Source organism: Patiria miniata, unplaced genomic scaffold, assembly GCF_015706575.1.
Source record: "Patiria miniata isolate m_02_andy unplaced genomic scaffold, ASM1570657v1 HiC_scaffold_20, whole genome shotgun sequence".
Taxonomy (NCBI): domain Eukaryota; kingdom Metazoa; phylum Echinodermata; class Asteroidea; order Valvatida; family Asterinidae; genus Patiria; species Patiria miniata.
Genome location: NW_024037059.1, coordinates 34,097,404 through 34,122,013, shown reverse-complemented (window position 1 = coordinate 34,122,013; position 24,610 = coordinate 34,097,404). Strand labels below are relative to the sequence as shown.

The 24,610-nt window shown below is 40.1% G+C and overlaps 1 protein-coding gene across 8 annotated transcripts in view; it reads right to left on the bottom strand.

Annotated features, from left to right (window-relative positions):
* The window catches only part of LOC119728778, a 160,985-nt gene that overhangs the window by 109,254 nt on the left and 27,121 nt on the right, over window positions 1–24,610 (bottom strand). For all 8 annotated transcript variants that reach the window (XM_038201162.1, XM_038201159.1, XM_038201167.1 and 5 more), the window contains exons 6-23: window positions 21,591–21,718; window positions 18,853–19,050; window positions 17,397–17,599; window positions 16,720–16,853; window positions 16,265–16,392; window positions 15,275–15,493; window positions 14,218–14,459; window positions 13,002–13,132; window positions 11,616–11,787; window positions 10,300–10,535; window positions 9,447–9,571; window positions 8,561–8,737; window positions 7,088–7,353; window positions 5,012–5,154; window positions 4,179–4,297; window positions 2,109–2,326; window positions 1,457–1,593; window positions 420–544 (exon numbers count right to left, since the gene is read on the bottom strand). In XM_038201162.1, the coding sequence (XP_038057090.1) occupies window positions 420–544; window positions 1,457–1,593; window positions 2,109–2,326; window positions 4,179–4,297; window positions 5,012–5,154; window positions 7,088–7,353; window positions 8,561–8,737; window positions 9,447–9,571; window positions 10,300–10,535; window positions 11,616–11,787; window positions 13,002–13,132; window positions 14,218–14,459; window positions 15,275–15,493; window positions 16,265–16,392; window positions 16,720–16,853; window positions 17,397–17,599; window positions 18,853–19,050; window positions 21,591–21,718 (3,101 nt within the window). The remainder of the gene's footprint in view (window positions 1–419; window positions 545–1,456; window positions 1,594–2,108; window positions 2,327–4,178; window positions 4,298–5,011; window positions 5,155–7,087; window positions 7,354–8,560; window positions 8,738–9,446; window positions 9,572–10,299; window positions 10,536–11,615; window positions 11,788–13,001; window positions 13,133–14,217; window positions 14,460–15,274; window positions 15,494–16,264; window positions 16,393–16,719; window positions 16,854–17,396; window positions 17,600–18,852; window positions 19,051–21,590; window positions 21,719–24,610) is intronic.

Here is a 24,610-nt window from a genome sequence, read left to right as displayed (position 1 = left end):
GAGGGGTGGACAGAGATGCATACAGAAGTAGTAACACAAATAGTGAGTATTGGGTGGGAATAGTGAGAAGTAGTTGCAGTAATACTGAGTTGGGGTGGGAGAGGTGGACAGACTTGTAGACAGACCCCATAAGACACATTATGAGAACAGGTAGGGGAGGGAGTTGACATACACAGTAACACACACAGTGAGGATGGGTAGGGGTGTTATGTATGGCTTTACGACAGAGGACAGACACACAAATGGAGAGCAAAAGATCTTTCAGTCCTCGAGCGTTGGGTCGTTTGTTAAAAACAGTCCTCGATCGTACGGTTATGTGTTTAGTCTACGAGACAGTGTTATATTACAGGGACAAAGGGAAACACAAAACATTGTCCTCGGGTGTATAGAAATTCACGACTGTGTGGGGAGGTGAGTACCTTGTCCATATCGATGCTGGTTTTTCTCAGCAGCTCAACGTCTGCTTGGGTGAGGTTCAGTTGATTCTGGAAGAAATCTCTGAAGGCAGAGTCACTACGGAACAGCTTCCCAATAGTCAGAGGTCCTAGAATAGAAAAATAATAGATGAATTAGGTGTTGCCTTTCACCAAAGTACTTTATAAGCAAGACTCAAATCTACTCACTCTTGCTTTCCTAGTGTATACGTCTTTTCGAAATTTGATCTTTTTCGATGGGTTACTGCAGAACATTGACAAATCACAATGCTCAAATGTCCAACATGTGTGCAGGTGTGTATGACACGCCTCTGGAAAATGCAGCGCAGCATTGGAACAGCGCATGTTGCCACCCCATATGCCCAGTCGGCAGGCCTAATGGATCTGTCTACTGAACAGAATTTTGCATCTGGGAGACTGCTAACAAAGCTTGCTAGTTCAGTGGGTAAGAGCACTGGAACAGTGATACCGAGTTTGCAGGTTCAAATCCCACCGCAGTCCACCTAATATCGTGTGTCTGATCAGCAGAGTGTGGGTTTGAGTCCCGGCCTTGACACTTGTGTCGTTAAGCAAGACACTTAACCATTATTGCTTTGTCCTTCGGATGGGACGTAAAGCCATAGGTCCCTTGTATTGTGTAATGCACGTTAAAGAACCCAGTTACATTTATCGCTGAGAGAAGGCATGTGCCCCAGTGTTTCTGGCAGTGGCTGTAATATGCGCCACAGCATCTTGTAAACCGTTTTTAAAAAGTGCTACATAATGGGTCTCATATTCCATAAACTTCATTTACCTGTCTTTAAAAACAGACATAATTTTTAGCGCCTTGGTAGATACGTGCGCTATATAAGACTCTGGTGTTATTATTATTGTTATATAGATTTGGATATAACAGTTGCTTTTTGCTATATAATATTATGAGAACTATGTGCCCGGTGCTTTCTGAGAGTTTGTGAGTCTGAACTGCCACTGGCATCTCTTACGTGTGCTACATTCTAATGTTCTGTTGACAACCTTCGTACCTTGGTATTTGTCCACCTGTGCGAGTAGAGAACTGAGCACGCTCTCTCCTCGCAAGATGATATCTTTGATCGTTGTCCACCACATCGGTGACGGCATGCCGAACTGCATGTCCAAGGCTTCCAGTAAATCCACCGTGCTGGAAATAGTAAAGAAAAATTAAAATTAACATATGGTTTGAAAAAAAGATGGGCTTCTATTTCTTAATCTTGCTTTATTTGAGAGTATTGCATTAATATCAATCTCCTTTCATTAACCAAATTTAATAGAATCTTTCACACAAACCATTTAGTTAAACTCTAATTGTGACACCCATAAGTGATTTCTGTTTTATAGAAACCAAACAGTTAAAAGCTGAACAATTTTTATTTGGAAAAAGAAATTTGACAAGTTTTCTCTTGATTCGGAGGTAAATCGAGGCAATCTTAATGTTTTAACCCGTCAGCCGTACCTGTGTTTAAAAACAGCCAGTGGGTGTTATCAAGTCCTCTGACATGAACTGGTAAATATGATCTGTGTGTACACTGTGCACTGCTTATGAAAATGTATGAGGAAACTTATGACTTTTCCTATAATGCACCAGTGCAACAGTGCACTCCTCACCATCCACAATACCGCCCTCTGTCGTTCGGGCTATGAGCCAATGGCACTCACCTTTGGTGCTGCAGGAATTCTGCCACCGTCATGTTGCCTTGAATCAAGCCAGCCAGGCCGGTCCACTCGCCGGAGAAATTCAGCGGTCGCTGGACGATGCCCAAGAGTTCTGGCAGCCTTTGGAAGAGGCTGGGTAGGTCTTGGATATCAGACGTGAGGCGGAGAAGTTCCTCCAGAAGACGTTCCCATTCATCTGTTCCAGCGGAGGGATTTGCAAGCTGTAGAAGAAAACGTTGAGGACTAGTGGGTAATTATGGTGTGGGCACTTTTGAAAGCCCCAGTGGAAGGGACACATCGCACATATGTACAGCACCCGATTTCATCAAACTCTTCATAACTTGCGATGCATCGCAGCACTGCGATGCCTTGTATCCCTACGATGCGTCGCAGCTGCGACGCGTCCTGCGATCCATTTCACAAAACGTGTCGTAAGTGCGACCCGTCGTATGTGCATTTATAGCACGACTCGGTGACTGTTTTATGTATTTAGTCAGCGTACAGTAAACAGTCGTCTGATATTCAACAAAGAGTCTTCGGATCTCAGCTCGAAATTTGTAAAACTAAATGGCGGTCGTGCGATGCAATTTTGAAGGAAAACAAGGTCTCAGTGGAGTGTAAAGCTACTATGAAATTTCAACTGCAATATTCCAGTCTCATTCACAATTATTCAATGAATTTTCTATTTCCAACTTTACACACATTGCCTCGGTATTATAATCTCATTTATGTAATGTTTATGGCATTAAACTGGCTAAGAAAGGGACTCTTCTTATTTTGCGATGACCACTAGACACGTCGTAACTTGCGACGTGTTTCAAGCTGGTGTCAAGGAACTTACAACGCGTTCAACACATCGCAAATTTCGCGAAATGGATGATACGACGCATCACGAGTTGCGACGTGTTACACGTCATAACTCGAGTTGCGATGCGTCTCAGCGCTTCGTGAAATTGAGTGCTGGTTCACATGTGTACTGCGTGAAGTACGCATGACTCATTTTATCCTGAATCTGCATAATCCTATAACATCGTCATGTGAGTGTCAGGCGGCTTAAAATCTGCAGAGAAACTTGTCCAGCGTGCCAGAACTTATTGCTCAACTTCAGAAAAGTTCCGTTCGTCTGCAATACAATAACTCCTATTAACATTAAACTCCGCATTGTGGACAAACTTTTTTAGTAGAGGAGGCATCTTAATTGTCCACAATTCTCAAATTAGGCATCACTGAGCCCGGGAAAAGGCTAATTAACATTTACGTGTGCTGCCATCTTTTCAAGTGTAGCTAGGGCGATATTCGGGCGTGCATACTTCACCCGTGTGACAGTGCCACAATTGTGTCATCAAGCGTATGAGTAGCAGACTGCCTGTGTGCGAATGCATTTACCCTGTGTGCGAATAAGCCAGTTTGGTATTTCAACTGTGCAAATGCCAGGCATGCAACTAGCAAGTTTGGCACTCTCAAACTTAGAGTTTAGGCACTCTCCTGAAGACGGTCAGAGCATACTGACCGGAACGTCGAGTTTATACCTCTGGTTCTTTTCAGAACCATTCTCTTAGTTGAGAAATTATTCGCACATGGTGTTTCCGCAAACCTTTCATTATTTAGTATCTCCACCATGCAAAGCCTCAAATCTTACTTAACTAGTAATTTAAAAAAAACGAGGAAATTCCAAACCCCACAAGACTTTGTACAGTAAATTTCAATTTGAAATTGCATTCATGAGAAGTTAAAAACGAGGAAATCAGCAGATCCGAGGAAATGTTGTATGCCTGATATGCACAATGATATGGGTCATGGGTCATTCGGGATAATCAAATGTTTCGAAGGCGCATGAATGCAGGTGAACGACGCTTGCATGTCAATTACCAGCAGAATGGGCATGCGCGCAACATCACGTCAGTGATGTTATCCCGAATGACCTCGGGTCATTGAAATACTGAACTGGCTTATACTCCCGCGCATGCTTGGTAAACAGCAAAAAATTTGCATCTGGCATGTGATGGTGAATAGACCAATGAGAATTGGGTTCACGGTCATGAATATGTATGACTGCAATCAGCCAGGTCTCACCTTTGCAAATGCCTGGTACAGCCTCTGGATTTCCTCAGCCGATTGGTTCAGTTGATTAGACAAGAACTCTAGCAACAAACTCTCATTCTGGAACAGGTGGTTCAGTGATGCCTCATCTCCTGGAAAACGAAAAAAAATCACATTCGTTGGTGTGCCTTCTACAGTCTTAGTTTCCACATATGTGAGGCGTTCAGGCAAAATGAGATGGAACTGGGCATAGGCCGTAGTGGAGAAACATGTAAAAAAGCGAACGGGAGTCATTTTTTTCTGATTTTCCGATTTATTGATATTGGTAATCTTTGACATGTCTACTACCCACATTTGAAAGAATTATTATGAAAACCGTTGAACAAAGGTGTTTTTAAGATTGGACTTGAGATTGACTTTGTGATGGACTTGTGATGGACATGAGATGGACATGTGATGGACATGTGATGGACATGTGATGGTCATGTGATGGACTTGTGATGGACTTGTGATGGACTAACTGTGATGGACTAATGGTGATGGACTAAATGTGATGGACTCTTTGTGATAGACTAATTGTGATGGGCTTGTGATGGACTTATGATGGACTTGTGATGGACTCATGATGGACTTGTGATGGACTTATGATGGACTTGTGATGGACTTGTGATAGACTTGTGATGGACTAGTGATGGACTTGTGATGGACTTGTGATGGACTTGTGATGGACTTGTGATGGACTTGTGATGGACTTGTGATAGACTTGTGATGGACTTGTGATGGACTTGTGATGGATTTGTGATGAACCACTCTGCGCAAACGTCCAGTGAGTAAGAGTTAATCTTTCCTACCCTTGCCTACCCTACCTGGCAGAGAAATCAGGAAGCTCTGACCGATTGCAATCAGCTCCTTGACTACACTCCAGTCCATAGAACTGTTGAGGGCTGGCTCCAGCTGGCTCAGTATCTGCTCAAGCTGGATGTTCAGCATGTCCAGCAGATCCGCCAAGCTTAGAATTCAAACAGAGAAAACAAAAATGTGATTTGAGCATTTTTTGAAGAGGAGTATACAACTTGAGCAAAGTTTGCATATGCCCAAAGAAACCCTCTTCATTTATTCCAAAGATTCAAATTAAATTGCATGGAAAGTTTAACCTTTGAAAAAAGTTAGGTGCTGTTTGAACAACTCCAGCACCCGATTTCATGAAGCGCTGCGATGTGTCACAACCCAAGTTACGACGTGTAACACATCGCAACTCGCGACGTGTCGTTTGATCCATTTCACGAAACTTGCGATGTGTTGAACGTAAGTTCCTTGACAACGGCTTAAAACACGTCGCAAGCAAGTGGTCATTGCAAAATAAGAAGCACCATTTTCTTAGCCAGTTTTATGCCATAAAAATACATACACGAGACTATAATACCGAGACAATGTGTGTCAAGTTGTAACTAGAACATGCATTGAATAAGTATAAATTAACCTGGCATAATTGCAGTTGAAATTTCAAACTAGCTATACAGTCCACTGAAAGCTTGTTATCCTTTAAAATTGCATCACACATCCACCATTTATTTTGTTTTACGTTTTGTTAAACTTTTTTAAAAAGAGATTCGACGACTCTTTTTTGAATACCAGACGATTATTTACTGTACGCTGACTAAATACATACAACAGTCACTGAGTTGTGCTATAAATACACCTACGACGCATCACCTTACAACGTGTTTGTGAAATGGATCAAAGAACGCTTCGCAGCTGCGACGCATCGTAGGGATTTGACGCGTTGCACCGCAGCGATGCATTGTAAATTACGATGAGTTTCAAGAAATCGGGTGCAGAATCTAGGCACTGAAAAATCAATGCGTAAAATTTGCTTGTCTGAAATTGAAATGTTTTTGGGTCAACCTCAGTCATTCATAACACTTTTAGGTTTAGTCCGCCTCTAGTCACTCTGAACCTCTAAATAATAAAATGGTTTTGAGAAGAACCAGAAGTCTATGTGATGCCGTCAAGCTAAATAAGTAGTTTGTCGGTAATTATGATTTTAATATAAAGCCCAAAATACATCAGTAGGCCAAAGAAAAAAAGTCTCCGGTTTCTGGTATGCGCGCGCGTCGCCGTAGCCATGCGCGTCGGCAAAATGAAAACGTTTTTTTTTCAATGAAAGATGATGTCTCAAAACCGCCAAACTTACTGGTTTGATTGGAATTCTGCTGCTGCGCAATTTCAACGTGTTTTTAGATGGGGTTATGATCGAGAATAAGCTTTATGTGGCCTCTCTGGACTCCCATATATTTGCACTAAGTTTAGTCGGGCACCATTTGCAGTCATCAGCCGACATTTGAAGCAAATTTGAAGCAAAAAAGTCGGGTAAAAAAAAAAAAAAAAAAGCCGCGTCGCCGCACCACTTTTTGGACAAGCTCCATACCAGAAACCGGAGACTTTTTTGGGGGGGCCGTAGGGGTGGACATTTCAAAATTGACTTTTTTGTAAAATCAGAAGGATATGTTCTCTTTCATTTCAACTATTTCAAGAAAAAATCACGATAAAGTAGTCAAAATTTTACGTTTTTACTAACTGGAGTTAATATTCACAATAACCTGAAATAGAGCATTGCTTAATAAACACTTCAATTTTGAATTGTTGGTTTTTGTTTGATTTCTCTGTTTTCTTCTTTCTGATCTGGCTGTGTTCGAAGTCCCATAACTTCTGAACGGAAGGTCCTATTCACATGGGGTTTTCACCAAATATAAACCGAAAAATAGCTCAATTCAAAATGTAAAAAAAAAAATTCGATAAGGGCTGAAAAACGACTTATTTAGCTTAATCTCATTACATATGCTCTGCTGCAATCAAGGAAATTCAAATTGCATAAAATCTGAAGAAAAAAAAATGTATCCATGAATGCGGAGACTGGTCTTGGGTTAGTGAGTGATGCTTACCTCGCATTGGCTGAGCTGGGCATATTAGGGCCAGCCAGGGACTTCCAGACCCTCTCAATCATATCCTCCCATTCCTTGGTCTGATTGCCCACATTGCCATACCACTCCAGGATTGTCTGGAGGTCCACCGGTCGTGCAAAGACGTCGGCCCAGGCCTCGTTCAGACGATTGTAATTATGGACGAGGGCAGAGAGATTGGCATAGTGGGAGTACGCAGGTGAGATGTTGAATGGACCGGCTGTCAATAGCGTTATGTAATCCATGATCTAACGTACACAAGAAACAAACTCAGTTATAACACCTCATCTGCAAATTCTGTCCCTTGATTGGCCGGGAGCCTTTCGAATTATTGACTGCTGTGATGTTGGATATGACGTTTTTAACACCCAAGGGGCGCATAGCACCTGAGGGGGTTAAAACCAACATATCCCACATCACAGCAGTCAACAATTGTTTTGTTAAATCGTGCCAATAATTCAAAAACATAAATGGCTGTAACTTACTGTGTGAGAAATATATTAAATCAATGCGATGTAACCTTTGATAACTGAATGTTTTGATGTCCTGCCAGACACGAGACTGCGGTTGATGTTGCAGTTCTCATTGCACAAAGCTCGCGTGCCAGCAGGTTCCACACGCCTGCCAAACGCACCCAATCATTCTCACTGTATGACATATATTTTTCTTGTCCAGACACGTGGCCATCCTAGACCAATGAAGTTACAGTATCCAAGTGCGCGATATAACAATGGATATGTTTACTTTACAGCCAAAAAGACAACACTGCATTCAGAAAGACTATGTTAATGGTTAAAAAGGTGATACGCTTAGCATCCAACCTATAGGAAACGAAGGTATGTGTTCACATGCATACGGGTGTGTGCATTGCACTCTGTTCTCATTCTCACAACAGAGTTGTGTTCAAACATTTCGTGATGAGATAGTTTGGAAAAGTGTGATTAAATGTTCAACTTATGTCATCAAAAAAAAATATTATTGAATTTTGGTTTAATTCAGATTCAGTGGGTGAAGCATTAGAAAAAAAATTATTCACTGCTTTAACTCGTGGTATAGTGAAACTAGCCTCCCTCAGTGCTACAGAGGCAGAACGAATCTAGGATAATAAAAATCTCCTCAACAACTCAACTGAATATATAGTTGATAAAATCTTTGGAATGTGATCCAATCATACAAAAAACAATTGCATTATTTGTAATATTTTGGGGGGAGATTGTTCCTCCTAAAATTAACCCTGCTGAAATCACATTGCATATGTCGGGCTTCTATCAGTGCTTAATGCTCCACTTATGAGCACATCTCATGACAGTACCTCAAGGATGCCACAGAGCTTCTTAAAGTGAGAACATCGAGGGAAGCAGTCAAACCCTGTCCCCTTAGGTTAACCGTACATTGTTGAATTCAAGGTAACAACTGCACAGAAGCCCCAGCCCAGATAAACAATCAATTACCCACCTGTTGCTGCAATGCAGGGACCTGCCAGTAGTGCATCTGCTCAGCTAATATCTCTGTCACGTTCAGATTGCAGAGCGTCTGTCTGACCATAGCCACATCAACCGAGGGCGGCAAGCTACTCAAGTCGATCAAGCACAGCGCCCTCGCTTGTTCACTAGGAGGCATTTGCACCAGTGCCTATTGACAAGAAGTCAAACATTATTTAATAATAATGTGTATTTATAAAGCGCCTGGATCGTATCCACCAGTATTGGTGCTCAAGGCGCTACATTATTATAATCATGTTCATTTGGCCGATGGGGAGTATACAGCTGGGGAGTATACAGCTCAATGCTGCCATTTAGGCGCAGAACAGCTAAAGTCAACCACACTACCATCTCTGCCCACACAGGTACCTATTTACTCCTGGGTGGAGAGAAGCAATGAGTGACAAAGTGCCTTGCCCAAGGACACATGCACCATGACCCCAGGCTGGACTCGAACCCACAACCTGCAGAATTACCCGCAGACCACGAATTCAATGCTCCAGACCATGAGGCCTCGGTACTCCACCATTAAGCATAAACTTTTCATACCGATATACATGTCTCCCCAGAATTAATCATTTAAATCGGTAGAAACAAAGTTAGGATAAAATCAGAAGAATTCTGGTTAACATCTTACAACCAACACAAAGTTGGGAATGACGTTTATTGGTTTGAACAAGACTGCTGAGTTTGCTGTGGAGTGAATTTTTTTTCAAAAAGTGAGTTAATGTGTTTTTTTTTGTTTTTTTTACAAAGTTCACTAGTTAAACTTGTTTAGTAGTTTGTGTATTTGTTTTCCTTTGATTCTGAACAGAGGGTGACTGTGTTTACGCCAATTCATGTTTGTAGTCTTTGCTTGCCTCAATGAACGACGCGTTGATAAATGACCGGAAGATTGCCTCAGTGACATGCGGGCCCAGATCCAGCAACATTCGGGTGACTTTACTCATAGGATCCTCCCGCAGAAGTTGAACCAGCTTGTGATCTGCAAAAGACAAACGGCAATCAAGCTAGCTAGGGACATACTATTGGCTCTGAACACTTACATAGAGGGCGCTATGTGATGAGCTCATGAAAACTTCTCTTCTGATGGCCAGGTTTTGTGGGCATGTTCCTACATGTGTGCTATTTATCAACAGACTGATCCAATAAGGACCCCATGGCAATCTGACCAATCGCAGCTGTGATTTATGTCCAACATGCGTGCACAAAAGTCGGACATGTGTGTACGAGTGTAATACGCACACAGCTGAAACATACAGTATACATTGGAGAGGAGCAGGTGTTAATTGCCCACGTGCTCAGTGGTTTTCAACACCAAAGGGCCATGAGTGTCAATGGGGGGGGGGGGGGGGGTGGGGGGGAGGGATACATCATTTGTCCCCAACCCCCCCCCAACTTTTTTTGTCCCCGAATAAAAAGTATAGCCTACATTTAATTCTATAGCTCAAAATAGCTGATTCAATGACTCCAAACTCGAAAATGATGTTTCAATGATGAAATTTGCTCCCAAAAAGATGGTTAATGTGGTCAGAAATTACCTCATATCGTACCACAGAGCTTCTAGAATCCAAAATTTTATAGGCCCACAAAGGTTAGCTTTAGAACATTCTTCTTTGGATTTTGAATAGTGGTGTTATTGGTAACGAACAAAATATATGAAAAGCAAGTTATCATATAGGCTTTAAAGCACTGCATGGTCTGGTAACCCACCTTGTACTGCCTCGCATATGTAGCTACCGGCTGGCATGTCACAGTCAGTATGGTGCCACAGCCCGTCCGTGCCAAAGTTTGCTTTGCCACACGTCGGGCCTGGCACAGACACAGGAGGTTGGGCGGTGGTTCCGACCATCGGGAACCAGTTCTCATAGATGACATATGTTCCATCAATCCAGTAGGAATAGTCAGGACCGTAAGATATTAGACCCAACCAGGAAAGGTCGCCTTCTCTGTGTTAGACATTTTGAAACATACAACGGAAAAAAAATTGAACCTCAACTGGTTTTTGATGGGTGGTTATTTCCCCATGAAAATGCCATAAACCAACAGGAGAAATGTAGTATTCTGAAAAACACCATCATGGTTCCGCTCAAAGTCAATAGACTGTGCAAGCAGGGGTGTCGTCAGAACATTTTCAAGAGGGGGGCGTGAGACCAAATTTGCCAACAAATTTGCGACAAAACATCCCACAACCCCAAAAAAAAGGGTCCTCAAAGTTACAGACAGAAAATGTACGGGAAGTGTGAAAAAACAAAAATTTGCCGACAAACTTTCAACGAAATATTTGACAAGCAAAAAAAAAAGAAAAATGTCCTCTGATTTCAAAATTTGCCGACAACAGTAAAATTATATAAAAAGGCCATAAATTTTACAAGTTTGCCAACAACAATAAGCCGACAAAAATTTTGAAATGCCCACCTCCCCACCCCTTCTAGTGACGGCTCTGTGTGCAAGTCACACCAGTCCACATTCACTTTTTATGTGGCAGTCTTTAGTATCAACCACTGGCTAGCCACCGACTCCCGTTATACATGAATTTTCAAAATACTGTCAATTGTAATGTTTTCTTTTCTTTCAAAACACCCATTTGTTGCCCTTGATTGGATGGGGCCAGTCAAAACACAAAATACATGCAAGCAAATAGGACGTAAACACACACATCCATGGGTGCCCGGATGTAGCCTGCTGTATTCCTGTAAAATCTTGCAGGTTTTGAGTTCATTTTGCGCGCTCTATTGGTAGATGCTAAAATTTCTACATATTTTGTAACAAAATTAGAGCGTTTCTCAAATTCATTTTTTTTTTCAGCATATGCCCACCATTACCAGGCATGCAACTGGGAATGCAGAAAAAACAAGGAAACTGCAAATCACACAAGACTTTGAACAGTATTTTCTATTTTGTAATGGCATTCATGAGAATTAAAAAAATGAGGAAATGAGCAGATCCAAGGAAAGCTTACTGCCTGCATTATTCAAGTTATTTTTTCAACATTTTTTTTGTAAAAATGAGGTCATACATGTACATACCCGATACTTTCCAAGAATTTCTGCTCCGTTTGATGGTTGACAGTGACCAGGTGACCACGGCGATGGAGCTCCCGACAGCCAATCAGAGCACCCGACATGTTTCGTGTGACCTCGTGGACATATTTATAACAGGAGGTGAGGTTGCTATGCCAACCCTCCGGGCAAAAGCCGCCTGTGAAAAGTCAAACAAAAAGGATGGGTGTAACTGCATGGTGTTGCTGGGGGGGGGGGGGGGGCATGAGAGGATTCTGACACTCCCATTAATAATATTTAATTGTCGCACAATGGTAAGAGAGAATGCCATGAACAGCGCCACCTTGTGTCGGTTAATGTCCAGTCCCATTCATCTTTGTTCGTTTCCACCGCGCTATCCAAAGGCACTTTTTGTCACTTTCATCTTTCACAAAATGTCAAGTATTGTGAGTAGATTTCCTGGTGCTACTTAACAGTTAGCAGAAAAATGGTGTTAACTATTGTCTTGGTCTTGGGCCTTCGGCGATAGTGTCCGATTATCGATGGTACACCAATCAAAACAGTAGCCACACTATGCAATCACACAAACCGTGCGAAGCGGGCACAGCGACCTCACACCGCTAGTCTACGATATGCAAATCAGGTGGTGTTGAAAGAACACCTGGGAACATCCGTGGGCCATCCTATCTTTTCAGGTAAATTTTCGTAATTTTTTCGCTGGGTTTATATCGAGTTATATTTAGTCTGCAGACACCAACATTGTTGGAGAATGTAGCCACAATCCAACTCTCTATCCATGTAAAAATGAGCCTCAACGACCACATACTGATTAATAATCTCATCTTTATTCTCATACGAGGTCGTCACTGGAAATCCAGCGACAAAATGAAAAAAACATAAGCCAAGGCTTATATATATTCCCAGGCGTTCATTCAGCACCAACTGACTTGCATAATAAAGACTAGCCGCGTGAGGTCGCTGTTCGTTCTTCGTGCAGTAGGTGTGAGTGCATAGTGTACGGCTAGTGTTGTTTGCGTCCGACCATTGATCATTGGACTCTTTCATCGAACACCTTGACCAAGGCTATGCTAACTATAGCAGAAAATTGAGCAAACCGTAAGCACTGTTTCATAATGTCGACGTGATAACGGTTGTGTGCCCATGGAGATTTCTATTACGTCACTGACTTAAGCAACTTTTTCCTCCGAGGTCAGCATGCCTTACTGCTTATGGTCTCCGTGAAATAGACGAATTGTGTGCAAAGCAGTGCAAAGACATTGGGCCCAGGTCATCGTTTAAAGAAAATCTATCTGATGGGAGCTTCATTATGTTTCCTTTGGTTATGTTTTTTGTTTGTTTTTGTTTTGCTTTGTTTTGTTGTTTTTGTTTCTTATCTATTTTTGCTATACTCACCAGTAAACATGTCCAGAATCCGTAGCTGTATGTCCAGGGCCATATTTTGCGTAATCAGTTGGTACTTGATATCTTGCCAGGCAGGTGTCTGCGATAGAACGCCTTGAATGATGGAAACGAACGGCTCTCCACTGCACAGAAAGACAGATCAACAACATTTGACTACTGATAAATCCCAGGATGACTTTTTGCTATGCAAACTTGTTTGTGTATGCAGATATTCCTTTAATTTGGTTGAATGTTTAAAAAAAACATGAGTAATTTATGAGTATTACCCCTTGCTCCCTAATTGAACTTTTCAAATAAACCACAAAAGGGAAATGACTACAGTTGCATTATAACAATTTCAAAGAACTTGACTGGAGCGGGGTTTGAACCTGTGACTTTTGCCATTCTGGCGCTCTACCAACTGAGCTATCCAGCTCTATATTGACAATTCCCCATTATTTGAACTTCATGATAAAATCCCACTTAAAGATAGAGCACATGTATATCATTTGCGGCTATCCAAAAAGTAACTGACAAAATTATTGTTGAAAGGAATCTTTGTTTAAAAGATAGTAATGGCATTGAACTCCCTGTGAAATGATTCTCTCTGGCATGCTGTCATTTTGAAGAACACAACAAGAGAAGGTCATTTCCAAAGATGTCTCTAAAGACGCATTTTTGGAATTTTCCGTTTAGTAGTTCGTTTTTGATTCAGCGAAGCCGTGAATGGGTGTGCGCAAGCGTTGACACGACACACGTGCGGTTGCTATAATTCGTCTGTTCAGTGCATGACATCGCGTAGCTGCAATTGGCTGAATGAGAACGTGTCCCAGACGCTGAGCGCAACTACAAAGCATGACTCGGCAAATTTTGAATTGAAATCGAGATCCTAGAATAAGCACCAAGCATGCTTTTGTTTTCTCGGAATATACAGCATGCACTGAGCTACAACATCATCAGGTTAGTTGTTAAGCACCCTTCTTTAGATTTTGAGCACTTTTGTTGCTTCAAAAAAAAAAAAAAAACAGCACAAATGATAAATGATATACTCTGCCTTTAACAACAGCTTTAATGTTCCAGACGTAAAGTGTGATGCTTTTACAAATTTCAACATTGACAAATTTCGTCCCAAAATATAGGCCTATCCCGAAGTAGAATTCACCTCTGATTTTCAAAAAAAAAATTAACCAATCTGAGGTAAGTCAGTTTTTGTTTTCTTCATTCCTACCTCCAATATTGCAAGGTCTCCTCTACCGTCATGTTCCCTTGTATGGTGCCAGCAAGCAGCTGGATCCAGCTGTTCTGGAGCAGTGAGGATTGGTCAAACAACCCAGAGTAGTCACTCAGGAGAGCTGGTAGGCTCTGCAGAAACTCTGGCATGTCCTGGATGCTTGCTACGATTACCAAGATGTCATCCAGAAGAGCATCCCATTGGATGGGGGATGGTGGACTCTTTAGGACTTGACTCACCTGCAATGGCATATTTTTGGGGGTTTAATTAAAAGGCAATTTGTTTAACTGATGGATAATTGGTGTTTTACTGGCAGTTGAAAGCCACTGAAGGGACGGGCTCTCGACCAATAGGAATGGGCAAACTGTTTCAGGTATTTATGAAACATAAAAAAATTGACAAGAACAGGATTTAAACCTGCAAACTCCTGAACATTTTACTGGTGAAGAGCTTTACAGACCTACTAATGTTTTCAAGGAAACATCTGAAAATACTCTAACAATATATTACATTTATTTGGCTTTGCAATTCAGTGGTACATGTAGGTATAACAAGGCCTCCGAATTATTTTCGGACTGCCAATAATTTGAATTTTGTACAGAAATAATTTTAAACTTAAACGTCGGTGGGTTTTTCCATTCGCAGTCTCATTTAAAAGTGAATAACTTTTCTATTGCTAGGAAAATTGCTTTGAAAAAAACAAATATACTTTTCGGAGTGAAAATCAAAGTAGCACAAAGAATCATCTTTAAGATGTCAAAATGCGTCACAAATGAAAATGAAGAGTAGAAACTGCTCCCTCAGTTGTGCATACAAAAAAATTAAGTATGAACATTTGCACTTAAGATTATTTTTGTGGGACAAAGTCACAAATTATTGTAGAATCATGTCAACGCAGCCTGTCAAATATTGTCCAGTTACATATACAAATGGATGCGGAACGCGCAAAATCTGAGACAAACAAAACTTAACGCACACAATTCTATAGGGTTGTCTAAGGGGCGTGGCTAACTTGCTAACACTGATAGGTCAATTTTCTAGCTTTCCATCATACCTGATCCACAAAGAGCAAAATGTCGGTGTTGTTGAATAAGACATCCAAAACTTTGTTGCCGTTTGCGACTGGTTTACACAGGGCTTCTTGCAAAGCTCCAATGTTGAAGGATGAATCTCCAGGAAGAGTGAGATATTCTGAGATGTTCAGCGCTGCTGGTGAGCAGAAGAGCTCCGATGGGTGGCTCGTGCTCATCAAGAGTTGCAACAACTCGGGGATCTGAGAAAAAGGTAAGAAAAAATATACTCACATGGTTTTTATCACAGGGGTATGGCCACAGATTTGTTATCTCGTGAAGTTAAAAAGTTGAGACTTCAAAGGTCAGTCACAAGTCATCTGAGTTTACAAGGAGCTGTACTTTGGGAAATGTAACTTTTGATACACAACGGGGCACTGTTCGGCCAAGAAGCCATAGGAAGATGCACCTCAAGCACATGCAACACATCTCCACCTGCGCACCGCAAAGTTAAAAGTTCTATTCAACAGTTTTCAAAATTGATGTGTACAAATACATTTAACAAAAACATGTACCCAACATAAGGCCAAAAAAGAAAAATATTCGGTCTCTGGTCAGACCAAAGTTCTGGAATTGACGCAGCGACGCGGCTTTTTTTTCTTTCGTTTTTTCTTTAAGCTTGGATTGTACAGACAAGGTGGGGTACTATTTTGCTTTTTTGGTGTCCTCATGTACATTGGTGTCCTTCATAATTTGCTTTGGTGCTCTCAATCATTTGCTGTGGTGCAATTTCCCATTCCTTGGTGCTCTTTGGTAAAAACAATTGAGGAGGTGCGGCTGTTGGAGCTACCGCGGAACATTTAGGAAAAAAAAAAGATTGACGCGAATGATTAATATCGACAGGCGCGCTGACCAGAGACCGACTTATTTTTTTTTTTGGCCTAACAGTATGCATGCGCACTGCGCCCCCCTTTGAGTAAATGCTGTATTTTGCCCTCTACAAATTTATGCACAGACTTAAAAAGGGAACTTACTTTGTCCGGTTTCAACTGAAGCTGCAGAATTGCCTTGATGTCGTCAATGGTGACGCCGTACTGTTTCTCCAGAAGATGTCGGATGGTCGTCTCATTTCTGAACAGATCCTTGATTGGGATGACGTTATCTAATGCAGCAAGTTACCAGAAGAAAAAAATCAAGTTAGAAAGAACAAAGTTCAATTGCATGCAGATATTCAGCACAGAAATGTGCTGAGCACCAAAATGACTTGCTTTTTTTAACAGAAAAATAGATTTCAATTATAGCTCTGATGTCACCCAGTAAGTGACTGTTTTTCAAATGTTTCTGATTAGCATGACATTTCCATGAAATTTTGCTCCGACGTGGCTTATTATGTTTTTTTGCTTGCTCAACACGAGCTCATGGGCTCATTACCATATCTTTAAAAACAAATGGAGTGACATGAAATAAAAATGACTTAATGGAGACGTACCATTGAAGTAACTCAGGTACTTGGTCACGACATTGAAAAGATCGTGTCCTTTTGATATGACATTCTTCACATCCGTCCACCACATTGCATCGATCAGCTGAGCATTGTCGATGCTTTCTACCAACTGAACAACTCTGCAAATACAAGGAAAATTAAACAAGTTCAGAAGTTATTGTTAATTTTTTAACCTACTAAAGTTAAACTAAGAAACTGAATGGAGCGGGGTTTGAACCTGCGACCTCCGGATAACCGTTCCGGTGCTCTACCTACTGAGCTATCCAGCCATATGTTGGCGGTTCCCCATTTTGTCAATGTCTTAAGGGCCGCTAGTCAGAAGCCATGAACCTGTATATGCCATGTAGCCATTGATCACGCCCAAAATCACAATGCTAGCAACATTAGCAATGCTGCAAACCTGGGAAATAGCAAACAGGGAGAGAATACTCAGAGAATACGGCTTTTTTCTTCTTCAAATTTTCAAATAAACTACGAGGGAAACTGCATTTATATTTTTAATATTCATTTTAATCTTTAAAATGAGTACAGAAAAGTATAACTGGAGACTATTTAAAAGGATACAAAATTTTAGCTTTCATACATGCCCATGAAGACATACTTCAAAGTTATAAAAAATAGAAAACTAGTGAGCGTCTGGTACCAAGAAGATCCCTGCTTACATTTCTAGTTGCCTCTCCAGGGTGCCCATCTCAAACTGGTTGACCAATGCGAGTGCAGCCCTCACAATCTCTAGCAAGTTAGGGAGCCCCTCCACAAGGTTCCCCAAGTTGCCGATGTTTTGCAGCTGATCCAGAAGTGAGCCTGCGTTGTCCAGAATGACTGACCAGTCGGTCTGACCGAGAACCTTCAGGAACTCGGAGAACTAAATATGGCAAAAGACACTTTTTGTTAAAATCTGGTAAAAAGATTACTTAGTGGTAACTAAAGGAAGCAACTTTTTCATTAAGTTGAATAAAGTGGCATTTAAACCTGCTTCAGTCAATTTAAGTTTTTTGTCAATATTAGTTTTTATTGCACAAAGGTTGTACAGGGTGTCTAAAAAAATATCAACCCGCAAAGTGTCTCTTTTTCACAGCTGTTAAAAAAATAGATCGCAAATATCTATACACAGTTAGAGAGTATAGTGCATTAGCTTTTCAACAACGAAAAAATCTTTCCAATCGGGTAAAAAGTTATTGAGTTGTGACCAATTCAAAACAAGTGCAAATTTTTCAATCTGTCCACGGTCTATTGTCATTTGTTAGGAATGTAATGGATTTGGGGTGAGGGTAGTTTTTCTCTAAAATTTTCATCTTTCTTTCTTTATTTTGTTAAAAACAATTTTGGGGGCAACAATGGTCATTTATCCTTTTGGAAGTAATGGTAGTCCTGAAAAGAACCGTTTGGTTAACTTCTTAGATGTTTAGTGTGCTGCTCTGTCTCTGCCTTCTACTTGGTAGCCTTTTTCCAGAAATGCAAGTTTTGGTCCGTGTTCTTATTGCGGCAGTCAAAATATCAGTCGCCGTGGACAAAAAGTGGTATTGGCCATTACTCAATAAATATTTACCCGATTGGAAAGATTTTTCCTTGTTGAAAAGCTGATGGACTATCACTATACTCTCTAACTATGTATGGATATTTGTGATGTATTTGTTTAAAAGCTTGTCACATTGTCAGTGGAAATTGCAGCGTGAAAATGTTACACTGCCCGAACGAATGCCAGGGAATGTCGATCACACAGTGCTTGTATGCATGGGAGCATGTAGCCTATTTGAATTACCCGTGCTTTGTTTGAAACCTGTGCAATCAATAGGGGCCAATGACAGCATGTGTGGTTACGCTTAGCAATTTCTCCTCGCGTAACCTTTTATATTTGCAACTTTTCCAACTGCATCATTTTTCATAAACCGTTGTCAATCTTGGCGATTTACAGTCTTTGGTAGCAAACAGGGTATCAAAATGTAGCTAACAAAATTCCCCAAAGATCTATATATAAATGATGTTTTCATAAGACGATCAGGCTCAAAATTAAAGTGTGGACTTTCTTTTGTTGCGGTGTTTATTTAGTACATACATGTAGTACACAAAACGTATAGAGAAACTGCACAGACAATATCGATATTGGATAATCTTTACCTCATTGATGAGATATGGTACATCCAGCTGTGTCTGTAACTTGTCAATGATAATCGATATCTGATCATCTTGCACTTTACACAGCGCTTGAGACACTCCATTCACATCAGCCTCTGGCGGGAATGTCAAGACATCTTGCAGTCGAGTGATGTTGCACACGATTCCTTTGAAATCAATGAAGCCTGTCAACTCCAAAAGCTGAAATTGACAAAATTGAAAAGATTGGTTAAACTTAAAAACAGGAATTTACAGGGATGAAATTGTAAAGTCACCAAAAAAGGAAATTTCAAGACTTCAGAAGACTTTTTTTTCAATTTTTAATGGTAGATATGAGAATTAATTTTTTTTTATTCAGATCATCCAAAGACAGCTGGAATGCCTGAATATGGACATGTGAAAAAAAAACATCTTTAGGGTCAGCTGAATTGTATAGTTACAAATGTAATCTTTTGAGCAAAAGTGAGCTAAGATTAACTCGGATCATGTGCAATATAAATCACATGACATTTACTGGTATGCATATTAAGAAGATATTCTGTGCTAAGCAATTCTCTGTTAAGCAACTTTACGAAGATCTGAGAACCAAAGTTTCAAAGGCTCACTGGCTCAGAGCACATTGGTGGTTGGTTGGATTTGGGTAGATTGTGATGGATTTGAATGATATCGCTGGTTGATTGGATTTGGGTAGATTATGATAGATTTGAATGATATCGCTGTTTGGTTGGATTTGGGTAGATTATGATGGATTTGAATATTGGTGGTTGGTTGGATTTCGGTAGATTATGATGGATTTTAATATCGCTGTTTGGTTGGATTTGGGTAGATTGTAATGGATTTGAATGATATCACTGTCTGGTTGGATTTGGGTAGATTATGATGGATTTGAATGATATCACTGTCTGGTTGGATTTGGGTAGATTATGATGGATTTGAAAATTGGTGGTTGGTTGGATTTGGGTAGATTATGATGGATTTGAATATCACTGTCTGGTTGGATTTGGGTAGATTATGATGGCTTTGAATGATATCGGTGGTTGGTTGGATTTGGGTAGATTATGATGGATTTGAATGATATCGCTGTTTGGTTGGATTTGGCTAGATTATGATGGATTTGAATGATATCGCTGTTTGGTTGGATTTGGGTAGATTATGATGGATTTGAATATTGGTGGTTGGTTGGATTTGGGTAGATTATGATGGATTTTAATATCGCTGTTTGGTTGGATTTGGGTAGATTGTAATGGATTTGAATGATATCACTGTCTGGTTGGATTTGGGTAGATTATGATGGATTTGAATGATATCACTGTCTGGTTGGATTTGGGTAGATTATGATGGATTTGAAAATTGGTGGTTGGTTGGATTTGGGTAGATTATGATGGATTTGAATATCACTGTCTGGTTGGATTTGGGTAGATTATGATGGCTTTGAATGATATCGGTGGTTGGTTGGATTTGGGTAGATTATGATGGATTTGAATGATATCGCTGTTTGGTTGGATTTGGCTAGATTATGATGGATTTGAATGATATCGCTGTTTGGTTGGATTTCGGTAGATTATGATGGATTTTAATATCGCTGGTTGATTGGATTTGGGTAGATTATGATAGATTTGAATGATATCGCTGTTTGGTTGGATTTAGGTAGATTATGATGGATTTTAATATCGCTGTTTGGTTGGATTTGGGTAGATTGTAATGGATTTGAATGATATCACTGTCTGGTTGGATTTGGGTAGATTATGATGGATTTGAATGATATCACTGTCTGGTTGGATTTGGGTAGATTATGATAGATTTGAAAATTGGTGGTTGGTTGGATTTGGGTAGATTATGATGGATTTGAATATCACTGTCTGGTTGGATTTGGGTAGATTATGATGGCTTTGAATGATATCGGTGGTTGGTTGGATTTGGGTAGATTATGATGGATTTGAATGATATCGCTGTTTGGTTGGATTTGGCCAGATTATGATGGATTTGAATGATATCGCTGTTTGGTTGGATTTCGGTAGATTATGATGGATTTTAATATCGCTGGTTGATTGGATTTGGGTAGATTATGATAGATTTGAATGATATCGCTGTTTGGTTGGATTTAGGTAGATTATGATGGATTTTAATATCGCTGTTTGGTTGGATTTGGGTAGATTGTAATGGATTTTAATATCGCTGTTTGGTTGGATTTGGGTAGATTGTAATGGATTTGAATGATATCACTGTCTGGTTGGATTTGGGTAGATTATGATGGATTTGAATGATATCACTGTCTGGTTGGATTTGGGTAGATTATGATGGATTTGAATATTGGTGGTTGGTTGGATTTGGGTAGATTATGATGGATTTGAATATCACTGTCTGGTTGAATTTGGGTAGATTATGATGGCTTTGAATGATATCGCTGTCTGGTTGGATTTGGGTAGATTATGATGGATTTGAATGATATCGGTGGTTGGTTGAATTTGGGTACATTGTGATGGATTTGAATGATATCGCTGTTTGGTTGGATTTGGGTAGATTATGATGCATTTGAATGACATCAATGGTTAATGGTTTGATTTTGGTAAATTGTGACAGGTTTTAATGATATCGCTGTTCGGTTGGATTTGGGTAGATTGTGATGGATTTGGAAGGATTTTGTGATTGGTTGGATTTGGGTAGATTATGATGGATTTTAATTAATGATATCGGTGGTTGGATGGATTTGGGTGGATAACGATGGATTTTAATGAACATACTTGATAAACATCCAGCTGAGCATGTAGCAACGAATCCACAACAGATCCATCTAGGCCTGCCTCTTCCTTGAGATATTGACGGACGTCGCTGACATTACGGAAGAAATCACTCACAAGGTACTTCCGCTCTGTAAAAATCAAAGTATATTTCATATATTGAGACAATGATCAGACAAAATTCTGGGCGGAAAATAGATTCCATAGAGTTTTAAGTAACATGAAGTGTATGACACACCAGGACGATCTAGTTCTGAGAAAACTACAACTTTGGAGAAAAAAATTTTAGTGCTAAATAATTATGTCAAAGATAGCCATTAGGCATGGCATTACACCTCCATAAATTGAGTTGTGCCGATCGCTTCTACAGTTCATGAGTGGATTTCATTGAGGTTTTTTTTTTGTGGTATTGTGGAGTTATTTCTGAACAAAAGTGGGTCTTCAAAAGTAGAAGAAATCAGAGTTAATTCCCAAAATATTGAAAGAATTAAAGGGAATATATACAACATTAGCAAACATAACAAAAACTACCAAATTATTATGAAATACCTTACTGGACTGTTATTGAATGACAGTCTAAAGCCTCCTTTAAAATCATGGCACCTGGTGTGCTGTCATTTTCAAGAAAAGTGGTATTTTTGTATCAATTTCCAATGTTGGTCAGCCGACCAACATTGCAAAAACCTGACTTTCTTCAACTACTGCCCACAATTTACCAAATTTATTCAGTCCACATTTTGTTTGCAATTGGTTACACGTCTGTGACCGGGTGAAAGCCAGCTACGGGTAGTCTGGTTCCCTGACCTTACAATTCCCCCGACATCTACAAATTGCTCTGTTTCATCTGAAGTTGGGCAGGGAACCAGACTACAGGAACACAATTGTTTTTCTTGGCTTTTCCAGCATCTTGGCTTTTCCAGCACAAAACTTCAAAAAAGTCAGTGAAACAATATTTGCTATAAAATACTAACCCCCCAAATCCATCCATTTCTAAAAATTATGGCAAAAAGCAAATGAACATTGTACATTCCCTTTAAGTCTAGAGCCTTACAGATCTCCCAGGGAGTCTAGTAAAGTAATTGGATCATTGAGGGGTGTTAGAGGGCAAGGGGATAAAGCCCGTTTTACATAACCGACATACAGATCCTTGTCATTTGATTGGTGGAACTCACATCACATGACATTCGTTATTGCTCCCATTCACGCCGGGGCTCAAAAAGTAGTATCCGCCCATGGAGAATGGGAAATACTATTGAACAGTTAGAATCAGTCTTGTTTTATGACGCGGTATTTGTGTGCAAATGTATGCTGGTGTGCGCGTTCAGCGTTGCGCGTATTGCTCCAAAGAGCCAGCGCTACAGCGTTGGGTTCAAACGTTTTCATGAAGGAGTGGTTTGGAAGAGAGAAATACATTTTTCACCAATGTTGTATTGAAATAAAAGCTCAAATACATACATCAAATGACAAGGATCTATATGTCAGTTATATAAAACAAATATTGAGTGGCTTTAAATTCTGAAATGGGAGGAATATTATCGCTCGGCTGTCCAATAAAACAATTCTATGAAATTCAGGTTGTACATGTAGGCCTATGTAAAAACATCTGTGCTAGGTTCATCTGTCAAATTTTATTTCAATCAAAAAAAGGATTGTGCAATTATTTATATTTATAATTCACTAAAAAAAAAAGAAGCAAGTTATGCACGGTCAATACACAACCAGAGTTACCGTACCCCCAAAAAGTGCAATCCTGGAATATCTGCTCTTTTTCAAAAACGTGATCTGTGAATTTTTATGTTTTGGATATAAGATTAAAGCTGAGAGGTTTTTCTTTCAAATACCAAAAAAATCATGAAAACAGCAAATTGGGTTGCTGAGAAAATGCAAAAGAAGTTCCTGAAGACCCAATAGAAGGTGCCCGCTGAATGGTCAGATTCCGGATGTCAAGACGCGGTGCTGTTTTGCATAATGAATCTCCGGATCTGCATGCCTACCGGTATCATAGACGCTTGTGTGGAAGCGGATATTCCATAGACTAGGATGGCATCCATACAATGTAGATGGCCTGAACTTCACGAAAATGCAAAAAAAATCTGTGCGAACCCATGTGTGGTCCACCCTCAAAAGGGGTTTTGAACAGTGAACTACAGGGTTCAACACACTTTAACAAGTGCTTTAGTGCTTTGCTGAAATTGAAAGTCCTCTTAAAAGTGAGTTCAACTGTACTACCGGTACTGCCAACTCTTTGCAGTCCAAACAGGGCTGTGTTTGTCCCTTGTCCAACAAACATTCTTTTGTGTTGGCATTTTTAGCTGGGAAAAGTAAATGCAGAAAGCAAAGGACTATACAAGTATCCGACAGCACAGAATATTTACAACTAACGTGTCCATGTATTCTTTATGGCGTTGGTATTGTCAATGGATTTTTTTTGTTCTTTTCGTTTCTGCATTGTTGTGAAAAATGAATTGTTCTTGCTCTACATTTTTTTCTGCCACATAGGGCCTACTGTTAGGTACTCAAAAGGTTTTTAACTTTTTGGGTCACTTTGACTATAGGCACGATTACATGTTCTTCAAAATTGGAAAAAGTTGAAAAGTTAAATGTTCTGTTCTTTATGAGAAAAGCTTCCATTTTTTTCACAACATGATCTTGCAAGTTTGCGAGTACAATGGAGAAATGGAAGAGACCATGTTGAAGAACAGGAGTTATGGGTTTTATGAAAGCAGTCTTTTCTAACGATGCTTTCTTTGGGTCTCGGAGCTTTTCAATTGTTGAGTGTTGTCAAAGCAGGAGGAAAAAACATTAATGCAATTTCTTTGCACAGGAGACACATTATTTTGTGCGTTAAAAAAAACAAAAACAAAACCCAGCATTCATCTTAGACATTTTTTAATAATAGTTTGAAAACAAAAACTGCTCTTTGGGTTCTAATGAGTTGAGGGGCATGGAACATACCATATTGAATTTACATGAAAGGGATCTTATTTTTGGAGTTTCTGGAAATGTTCAGGATTTTGAGGAGT